Source organism: Melopsittacus undulatus, unplaced genomic scaffold (assembly GCF_012275295.1).
Source record: "Melopsittacus undulatus isolate bMelUnd1 unplaced genomic scaffold, bMelUnd1.mat.Z mat_scaffold_49_arrow_ctg1, whole genome shotgun sequence".
Taxonomy (NCBI): domain Eukaryota; kingdom Metazoa; phylum Chordata; class Aves; order Psittaciformes; family Psittaculidae; genus Melopsittacus; species Melopsittacus undulatus.
In genome coordinates, this window is record NW_022994370.1 from 848,633 (window position 1) to 859,702 (window position 11,070).

At 54.2% G+C, this 11,070-nt stretch overlaps 1 protein-coding gene across 1 annotated transcript; it reads left to right on the plus strand.

The window, feature by feature from the left end:
* The first annotated feature begins 3,928 nt into the window (after positions 1 to 3,928).
* LOC117438581 (uncharacterized) lies at positions 3,929 to 10,307 on the plus strand. Its single transcript, XM_034074053.1, has 18 exons — positions 3,929 to 4,043; positions 4,307 to 4,386; positions 4,824 to 4,949; positions 5,209 to 5,288; positions 5,371 to 5,491; positions 5,588 to 5,677; positions 5,878 to 5,985; positions 6,394 to 6,559; positions 7,211 to 7,281; positions 7,375 to 7,524; positions 7,661 to 7,812; positions 8,366 to 8,447; positions 8,553 to 8,654; positions 9,101 to 9,277; positions 9,372 to 9,527; positions 9,616 to 9,717; positions 9,832 to 9,934; positions 10,156 to 10,307. Exons 1-18 carry the CDS (start codon positions 3,929 to 3,931, stop codon positions 10,305 to 10,307), a joined length of 2,133 nt encoding a protein of 710 aa, XP_033929944.1.
* The last annotated feature ends 763 nt before the right edge of the window (positions 10,308 to 11,070 follow it).

Here is an 11,070-nt window from a genome sequence, read left to right on the forward strand (position 1 = left end):
GGGGTCCATGGGGATATAGAGGGGCCTATGGGGACATAGGGAGGCCCATGGTCACATAGGGGGGCCCATGGTCACAGAGGGGGGCCCACGGGGACACAGGGGTTAGACCCCTGTGTCATTGAGGATGCTCTGCATGGATTGGGAAAGGCAAAGGGCACAGGAAGGGGGGGGGTTAGTTGATTCCTGGTGAAATCCATTGGGTTTTAGCATTTGGTGCCCTATTTTCCACGGGAAATGGCATGGGTTTTGTTATGAAAGGTGATATCTCATTCCCTGCTCCCCTGTGTTCTGATGCGAGGAGGCAGGAAAGCAGGAATGTCCTCAGTTCTCAGTGATGGGGAGTTTGGTGGCTTTGGAATGGAAAATGATTGGGATGCCTGAAGGGAGCTGGTTTAGTTTCAGGTCCTTAGGACCTTAGGACAAAAGGGGTAAGGAAAACAGTGGAAAAGCAGGACTTGGGAATGGGGAATATCCGGGACTCCTGCTGGCCAGGATGGGCACACTTAACACTAACTGGTAAGTAGAAGGATGGGATGTTGCTATGTCCGTAATATTAATGAAGCTGGGGAAAATAAAAGACCCTAAAACCACCATCCCAATCTTGTATCCATGCGGGAAACTCCCTGGAAAACGATGTCGTATTCCCAGTGCCCATATGTGGATGCCATGTATAACAATACAGGGACACACATGAGGAGGAGCTATCCCCCCGTGTCTCCCTTTGCTGCCATGAGGAATACCTGCTGTCACCTTGGAACTGTTGGGAAGGTTGGTCCTGGAGTTTCCTCCGGATCAATGCCAAGGGAAACGGGAACAAGGCTCTCCCTGCTGCATGGATGGACTCCACAGCCCATAAAGTAGGTATGCTTTTATCCAGCACTGAGGTGCATGGGGATAGCTCCAAAGGGTTGGTTTCCCTTTACATTGCTTCTCTGAAGGTATACATATGATTAGGTTACTCAAGACACCTATACATATTTATTATCTACCCCCACTTCATATTATAGTGAGCTAGAAGGTCATTCTAGAGTCTTCCTCTTGTGAGTAGGGGTCTCAAGATGAAGTAAATGAGTCTTCCTCTTCTTCAACCTTTCACCTTTTAATCTTCACACATGGCCTTAGGGTTTGGTTGGTGCCCAGTCTGCTTCTTCCCTGCTTAGCAATAGAGCCAAACATCTGTTTTTGTCCCTTATCAATAGAACCAAACACCTGCTTTTGTCCCTTATCAATGGAACCAAACATCTGCTTTTGTACTTTTTAGCTTACTTTAGGCTGTAGGAAGAGAGCAATCAATGTCTGTGTTGGGAGTGTGTGGACTTCAGTGGCCCCACTAAACCCCATGGTTTCACTGCAGTCTCCTAAAGTAGCCTTAAAGGACAAGGGTTGTGTTGTAAATCTGCAATAACAGGATTTAGTTGTATGTTATATTTCTATTTTTATATATTTATATAGATATCTATATTTATATATGTTATATTTATTTAGTTATAATAATATATATTTATATATGTTATATTTATTTAGTTCTATGTAGTTCACATGAATGGGTTCTTCCACCCCATCCTTCTGTTTAGAGCCACAGCCAGCTTGGGATGCTCCTTGCCTGCCCATCCTGCAGGGAGGTTCCACTCTCCTCAGTCTGTGCTTGGTATCACAATTATTACAGATAGGGCTGGTTTGAGCTCATCTGGGGGATTGCTGGGTCCAGCTGGGCCAAAGGGGAAGAGCACACTGGGAGGAAGACTGCTTCCTTCATCCTCAGGACCCCTGCCCGCACTCACTGCAGAGCAGTGCGCAGGCACCGAGAGGAGATTTAGGGTCATAGTTATCATTATTAGTTATTAATAGTTATAACAATATAACAATATAATAATATTATAATTGTTATAATTGTTTATAGTTATAATTATTAGTTATAATGTTCTCTGCCTATAAGGAATTATGGTTATGGATGGGACCAATGCAATAGTGAACATATAGAAACCTATAACAAACCCTAATCACTCACACCACTGGCTATGGTCATGCACCCAGCGCTGGTTGCTTTTGCTTTATTGACTTTGTCCCTCAATAAAACCTTGTTATCCTGTTTAGAGGAGGGAATTCCTATCTCACAGGTCCATGGTGGAAGTGAGTGAAAGCCCTGGCGAGCCTTAAAGCTGGGAATGGGGAGCTTTGGGTGAAACACTGAGGTCTCTGCCCTACTGAATGCTGTGTCAGGTAAAGAAATGAGGGATGGGTCAGTAAGGAAATGAGGGATGGGTCAGTAAGGAAATGAGGGATGGATCAGTACAGAAATGAGGGATGGATCAGTACAGAAATGAGGGATGGATCAGTACAGAAATGAGGGATGGGTCAGTACAGAAATGAGGGATGGGTCAGTACAGAAATGAGGGATGGGTCAGTAAGGAAATGAGGGATGGGTCAGTACAGAAATGAGGGATGGGTCAGTATAGGAATGAGGGATGGGTCAGTACAGAAATGAGGGATGGGTCAGTACAGAAATGAGGGATGGGTCAGTAAGGAAATGAGGGATGGATCAGTACAGAAATGGTCTCCAACTGGGCATGGAGCCATTGACCACAACTCTTTGTGTGCACCCATACATCCACTTCTTTATCCACCAAGTGCTCCACCTATCAAATTGATGTCTCTCCAGCTTAGAGACAAGGATGTCGTGTGGGACAGTGTCAGACACTGCACAAGTCCAGGTAGATGCCATCAGCTGCTCTACCCCTGTCCATCAGTCCCATAGCCCCATCATAGAAGGCCACCAAAGTGGTGGGGCAGGATTTCCCCTTAGTGAAGCCCTGCTGGCTGTCACCAAGCACCTCGTTGTTTTCCATGTGTCCTAACAGAACCTTCCAGGAGAAGCTGCTCCAAGATGTTGCCAGGCACAGAGGTGAGACTGACTGCTCTGTAATTCCCTGGGTTATCCATTTTCCCTTCTGGAAAATAGGGGTTATATTTCCCTTGTTCCAGTCGTTGGGAACTTCACCTGACTGCCATCATCTTTCAGATATGGTGGCCAGTGGCTCAGCAACTTCATTCACCAGCTCCTTCAGGACCTGGGGATGGATTTCATCAGGTCCCATGGACTTGTGCATGTTCAGGTTCTTAAGATGGTCTTGAACCACTTAAATGATCTCAACCATCTAAACGATCTGAACCATGTAACCCTCTAAACTCTATAACCATCTAAACTATATAACCCTATAAATCATCTAACCATCTAAACTATATAATCATCTATACCATAGAATAATATAGCCATCTAAACTGTATAATAACCATCAATATAATCATTATATAACCATATAACCATCTGGTACCCAGAAACCCACCCTGCCCCAGCCATTGCCATCCATCCCAGTAGCCCTAAGCCACCCTCAAACTACAGGGTACCCCAAAACCCAACCCACCCCAGCCATCTCCATCCCTTCCAACCCCCATGGTACCCCTAAACCACCCCAAAACCCACCTTGTACCCCAAAACCCAACCCACCCCGGGCATCTCCATCCCTCCCATCACTGCTGGTACCCCTAAACCACCCCAAAACCCAACCCACCCCGGGCATCTCCATCCCTCCCATCACTGCTGGTACCCCTAAATGCCCCCAAACCCCATCTTGATGGAGCCCCATACGGGTCCCCACACAGAGCATGTTGGGATGCAGGGATGCAGCTCGTGGCCCTGCAGCTCCATTCCGGAACCCAGCCAGGTCACCATGGCAACGGGTCAGAACGGGGGCCCTTTGTGACGTCATTTGGGTCCCCCTATTTCAGTGCCTGTGTCAGGGGAGCAGCAGTGGAGCAGGGAAGAGCAGGAGGAAGGAGCTGTTGTGTTGCTTCCGAGCTCAAGCCCTGTTGCGTTTGATCCAAGCTTTCCCCTTGGTTATCCCGATCCCTTTCCGCATCCCGTGGGATGATGGAGACACCCCCAGGAGCCCCCCGGCAGGCCTGGGAGAGCGATGAGGATTCCAATGGGAGCACCTCCTCACTGGAGGCCTGTGAGGAGTCCCCAGTTCTGCTACTGAAGCCTCGTGAGTGTTGGGCTGGGAGCAGGACGAGGGGTGATGGGATCAGGCTGGAACAGGGGAAGTTCCACTGGGATGGAAGGAAGTTGTTCCCTATGGAAGGGCCGAGGCGCTGGCACAGGGGGGATGCTCCATCCACAGCTGGGTTGGACACAGCCTTGGTGACAGCCAATGGATGCTCTCTGGGGCCTTCCCAACCCATTCCATGATTCCATGACCAGCAGCACTTTCCTTGGATGCTGCCCAAACCTCTCCTCTTCCTCCATCAGATGCCAGCTGGTTACCAGTGTACGAACTGGAGCAGGACAAGGTGGACCTCATAGAGGCCTTTGACAACACTGCAGCTGTGGTGAGCAATGCTGATGGGTGCTGGTGGGTGCTGGTGGGTGCTGGTGGGTGCTGGTGGGTGCTGATGGGTGCTGATGGATGCTGATGGGTGCTGATGGATGCTGATGGGTGCTGGTGGGTGCTGATTGATGCTGATGGGTGCTGGTGGGTGCTGGGTGCTGATGGGTGCTGGTGGGTGCTGGTGGATGCTGATGGATGCTGATGGATGCTGATGGATGCTGATGGGTGCTGATGAGTGCTGGTGGGTGCTGATGGATGCTGATGGGTGCTGATGGGTGCTGGTGGGTGCTGATGGGTGCTGGTGGATGCTGATGGATGCTGATGGGTGCTGATGAGTGCTGATGAGTGCTGGTGGGTGCTGCCTCCACCCTTAGCACCCCGGTACCCCTGTCCCCTCTCACCCTCCCTCTTTGTGCCTCCATCCCCACTGCTTTCCAGTCTGAGCAGGAGAAGGTTGAATTCCTTCGGAGCATTTGCCTCCTGCTCTACACCGCCAGGCGCCGCGGCTTGAAACAGGGCCTGGATACCTTCTGCAAGAACAACCAGCTCGTGCAGACCATCCAGGTGAAGGGATCCTATGGGGATGCTATGGGGACGCTATGGGGATGCTATGGGGATGCTATGGGGATGCTGTGGGGATGCTATGGGGATGCTGTGGGGATGCTATGGGGATGCTATGGGGATGCTGTGGGGATGCTATGGGGATGCTGTGGGGATGCTGTGGGGATGCTATGGGGATGCTATGGGGATGCTATGGGGCAAAGGCCTCCAGCCCCCAAGCCTGGTGGCCCCCGAGATCCCTTATGCCTATTGTGCCCTATAGGCAATACTCCAAGAGCAGCCCGTCACCGAGGTACACACGGATGTGTGGCATCTCGCCATGGAAGCCATCGTGGAACTGAGGTACCACAAGTGCGCATCCCTCCTGGATGGACCACACTGCTCCCATCCCCAGCATCCAACCGGAGCCTTCTTCCCTTTGCAGCTCAGTGCAGCCAGGGCTTGAGGACCTGGGGACAAGCTTCGCAGAGATCTGTTGCATGAGCATCTTCTTCCTGCCTCCAGAAGAGGAGTTCTCGGAGGTGGAGACCTTCTACTATGAACATGTAAGGTGCTCCAGGAGCCCGCAGCTCCCTTTGGAACACTGGGGCTGTGGGATGCCCGCAGTTGGTACCCGAAGGGCTCTGCTCTTGTCCCTGCAGGCACTGGAAGCCATGGATGGCATGTTCAAGAGCCTGGTCGTCAACTCTGCAGACCCCGAGGCCGGCGAGGAGTTGAAGAGCATCCTGCAGGTCTGTCCTATGTGGGATGCTCCTCATCCATAGGGACCGTGCCTTGGTCCTTGTGGCCAGAGCATCACCCGCAGCGAGGGGACCAAACCCTCATCGCCTGCATCCCAGGGATGCTCCAACGGGAGCTGCAATGGGAGCGGGATGGGTCCAGCCCCTGCTGCAGCCCCGGGGCTCACCCGAGGCTTCTCCCCCTTGCCCAGCTCCTGCTGTGCTTCAGCTGCAACCCCAGCAGCACTGTGAGGAACCGGGCCCTGGGCAGGATCAAGGCCCTGAGCCGGGTCCTGCGACTGCGCCACTACACGCTGAAGGTAAGGACGGGGCGGCAGCGACCCCTGCGGGGGGAGACGGGAACTGCAGCGCGTCCGGTGCTCGGCCTGGTCCTGGTCCTGGTCCTGGTCCTGCTCCTGGTCCTGTTCCTGCTCCTGGTCCTGTTCCTGGTTCTGCTCCTGGTCCTGCTCTTCCTTCTCCTTTCTTCTTTCTTCCTTCATTCTTCACGTTCTTCTGGTCCTTCTCCTTCTTTCTCCTCCTCCTTCATCTTCATCTCCTCCTCCTCCTCCTCTTTCCTTTCTCATTTTCCTTGTTTCTCCTTCACCTTCTCCTTTCCCTCCTTCCCTTCTCCCCTTTCTCTTTTCTCCTTCATCTCCTTCCCCTCCTCTTCCTCTTCCTCCTCCTCCCCTGCTCATCCTTTGCTTTCCTCCCCTTCCGCTCCCCCCCAGAAGCCGTTCCTGGCCCAGGGAAGCCACTTCAGCCGCCTGGACCCAGAGCAGCTCCTGGGCCAGCTCCTGGGCCAGTTCCTCCTGTTCCGGTTCAGCGAGGACGGGACCAGCAACACGGCCCTGGATGTGCTCCGGAACATCTACAAGTACCTGATGCATCACAGAGGTACCACAGGCAGCGAGCACATCCATGCTCCTGTGCCCCATTGACTTCACTGTGCCCCATCCATGCTCCTGTGCCCCATCCATGCTCCTGTGCCCCATCCATGCTCCTGTGCCCCATACGTGCTCCTGTGCCCCATCCATGCTCCTGTGCCCCATCCATGCTCCTGTGCCACATTGACTTCACTGTGTCCCATTCGTGCTCCTGTGTCCCATCCATGCTCCTGTATCCCATTGATGCTCCTGTATCCCACTGATGCTTCTGTATCCCATTGATGCTCCTGTATCTCATTGATACTTCTGTATCCCATTGACTTCACTGTGCCCCATCGATGCTCCTGTATCCCATTGATGCTCCTGTATCCCATTGACTCCCCTGTATCCCACCGATGCTTCTGTGTCTCATTGACTCTCCTGTATCCCACTGACTGCCCCGTACCCCACTGACTCCCCTGTATCCCACTGATGCTCTTGTGTACCATTGACTCCCCTGTATGCCATTGATTCCCCTGTACCCCATTGATGCTCCTCTATCCCACTGATGCTCCTCTATCCCACTGACTCCCCTGTATCCCATTGACTCCCCTGTATCCCATTGATGCTCCTCTATCCCATTGATGCTCCTGTATCCCACTGACTCCCCCTTCCTCTTCAGAACGGCGAAAGCAGAAGCAAGTGGAAGAGCGCAGATTGGAATTAGACGCAAGCCCCCGAGTACTCACTATGGTAACGGAGCTCCCCCATGGCTGGACCCTATGGAGGGCTGCTTCCCCAAGCAGGAACCATGCATCCCCATGGCTCCCACCCTTCCTTCCATAGAAGTTTGCAGTGCTCCTGTTCCCACGGGAGCGGATGGAGATGGTCTGCGTGCTCATCGAGGCCATGAAGGACTCGAGCATCTTTGACAAGAGGGTGGCAGAGAACATCCTGGAGCTGGTCCTGCGCGACCCTGAGTTCTGGCTGCTGGAGGTGGGTGCCCCATGGCTGCGTTCCCATCCCATCCGCTCCTTCCTCCTCCATCCCAAACCCGAGGGGGGCTCCTGGGTACCCAAAGCAGCAGAGAAGGATGGGGAAGGCGCTCCCAGCCCCATGCTCCTGCTTCCAGATACCCAGCGTGGTGAGGAGCATCCACGAATGCCTGCGGAACAGCAGCATAGAAGAGATGTGGAGGATGGATGAGCTCATCACCCTCATGGCCATCAAGTATCCCAGGGAATTGATAGTCACCATGGTCCTCAACGTGCCCTTGAGAGAGAGGTACCAGCCTGGAGGGCTTGGGCACCTGGGCCCTGCATCCCAATCCATGGCAATGGGGCTGGAATGGGGGGGGGATCTTAAGGTGCTTGATGATGCTGAGGATCTGGTCCCTGCGTCCCACCCCATGGCACTGGGGTTGGAACGGGATGATCTTGAGGCCCTTTATGATGCTGAGGATCTGGTCCCTCTATCCCAATCCATGGGATTGGAATGGGATAATCTTAAAGCCCTTTATGATGCTGAGGATCTGGTCCCTCTATCCCAATCCATGGGATTGGAATGGGATAATCTTAAAGCCCTTTATGATGCTGAGGATCTGGTCCCTCTATCCCAATCCATGGGATTGGAATGGGATAATCTTAAAGCCCTTTATGATGCTGAGGATCTGGTCCCTCTATCCCAATCCATGGGATTGGAATGGGATGATCTTAACGCCCTTTCTGCTGCTTTGACATCCCTAAGGATCTCCTCCCTCCATCCCCCCTATGGGGATCCCCCATGGAGCATCCCATGGGATTCCCACCCCACCCTGACTCCTCCATCTCCCTCCCAGCTCCGACCTGGTCATGTGGGACATGGTCCTGAGCATCTCTGAGCCCATAGAAACCCTGCAGGAGCTCCTGGGAATGATCGAGGTACGTGGGACACCTCCATCCATGAGTCCCCCCCCCCCCCCATGGCTCCCTATGGATCCTGCCGGATTGGGGGGGGGGGTCCCAGCACCTTTGCCTTTGCCTTAGCCCAGGGCCTCCGATGCTGGGGGGGCCGAGGGCCCCCAGGGGGTGGTGACCGTGGCTGCACTGATGGAAAAGCTCTTGAGGCTCTCAAAGGAATGCAGATTGGTGAGGGGGGCACGAATGGGGGCAGGGCTGGGGGGCGGGGCCGTGGGGAGGGTATGGGGCAGGGTATGGGTATGGGGCAGGGTATGGGTATGGGGCTGGTCATGGGTATGGGGCTGGGTATGGGTATGGGGCAGGGTATGGGTATGGGGCTGGTCATGGGTATGGGGCAGGGTATGGGTATGGGGCAGGGTATGGGTATGGGGCTGGTCATGGGCATGGGGCAGGGCATGGCTATGGGGCAGGGCTGTGGGGCAGGACATGGGTATGGGGCAGGGCATGGGTATGGGGCAGGGCACAGCCATGGGGCAGGGCATGGGTCATGGGGAGCCCTGTTCTCAATGGCACCCTCTTGCCTATGGGGCAGGACCTGGCCATGGGGGCCCCTCTTGGCCACCAGAGCCTTGGGTTCCGACTGCCCCCCAAGTAGCCCCCATCTCTTCCTGCAGGCAAGGAAACTGCAGCAGCTCCTGCCCCACATCCTGGGCAGGCTCTGGGATGTCACAGAGAAGCTCCAGATAAAAGGCCTGCTCATCCTACAGAATGTGATGAAGCACCTCTCGAGGGAGGAGGCCAGCCCCATTGCCGTGGGGCTGGTGCAGGACCTGCGGCCCTTCTTTGATGCAGTAAGGGCTGCATGGGGTCCCCCCACCCCTTGGATGGCTCCGGGGCATCGCATCCCGTCGGGATCCATCCCCATATCCCACCTTTTTCCTGCAGGGATGTGAGCGGCTCCGGGCGCTCTCCATCCGCCTGGTCTGCTTCCTCCTGGAGATGATGCTTGGATGTGACTGGAGGAGGATACGGAGCAAGACTTGGGATCTGCTGCTCCCCGTCTTCTTCCATCTAAATGACAAAAGCCACAGCGTGGTCAAGGTAAGGACCCCCCCCCCCCATCCTGTATCCCACATTCCAGAGGGTGGGATCATTCCCAAGGGGCCATCTCCCATCCCATCCTTTGCAGGCTTCCCGGAAAGCTCTCCTTGCTGTGGCGACGCTCCTGGGATGGGAAGACCTCCAGCACCTATTGGAGACCAAGCAGATGTGGAGGGTTATGGAATGCTTGGTATGGACCCTGCATCCATCTTTATTCCCATTGGAACCTGTTGGACCGCTCTGCCCATCCCATATCGGGATGGGAATGGGGGGGCGTTCCCATAGCATCCCCTTCCCTCTGCAGGTGAAGCGGAGCAGGAAGAGGATGCAGGCATGCCTGCACCACAGTCTGCAGTACCTGCGGGATGCTCAGGTCCCCCTGCGAGAGGCAGCCGTCAGGTTCATTGGTGAGCCCCATCCCGGTCCCCATCCCGCTGCATCCTTGATGGATCCTAGTGGATGCTGATGGATCCCAATGGATCCCTGTGCACAGGATTGGCTGCGCGGCCCCTAAGAGGGGAAAGCTCAGGGACACTGGAGGAGATCTGCAGAGGTGAGGAGGGAGCAGGGGCTGGGGGGGGGATGCTGGGGGCTATGGGAGGCTCATCCCGGTCTCTTTGGATCACAGCCCTGGAAGTGTTGCTGGAAGAGGCCGATCCCGAACTCCGTTCCCTGACGGCTCAGACCCTGCTCATCCTCCGGAGCGCACCGGAGCAGCAGAACCTGGGATGCTGCACCCTGTGGGCGCTCTGGTGCTGGGAACGGCGCAGTTTTCCTTAGGGAAGAGGATGGCAGAGACAAACCTGGACCAAGGAGCTCCGGAGCCCGAAGGTTCCCATTCCCTGCTCTCCATCTCCATCAGCATCCAGGCAGCACGGACTCCAAACCTTATCCCGTTATCCTGCAAGGAAGATGCAGGGATTCCTTCTGGGCTTCCGTGGATCAGGAAAGGGGACTCTGCTGTGGAAGGAAACGGTGTTCCCAAAGGAATTTGGTCCATTATTTACACACCATGTAACAGGATGGAATAATGAGGATTTACCAGATGTGCTCAGTATACTTGTCCATTACCCACGGTCACACATAATAGAACAGATATTACAAAGATTTCTGTCATTGCTGTTTCTTGATGTTGTTGAGTTCTGGGGATTTGTGTATTTCTCTGGCAGTCAGTATGGTTCTGTTGATAGCTGTACACAGCTGGGCCTAACCTTTTCTCCTGGATAGCTCTCTGATAACAGCGGAGGCCATCCCTCACATCAAGGTCTGGCATAGCATGTGTCTCCACTGCTCTACACCTGCTGGGTTGCAGCCAGCAGCGAAGCTAAAGGTTCTTCCTGGTGGCAGACACAGAGGCCAACCCAGTCTTGCCCTTGACTGTGGTAAGCAATCTCAGTCCTTGCACCTTGTTGTCAATGCAGAGTTTCACCTGCTTCACCCACTAACAAGTCACTACTACAGCAAAGTACACACAGATTTACATTAGCAGAGTAACTATCACAGAGTGCATCAGCATGTTGAAGATGCTGATGACAGCAAGGGA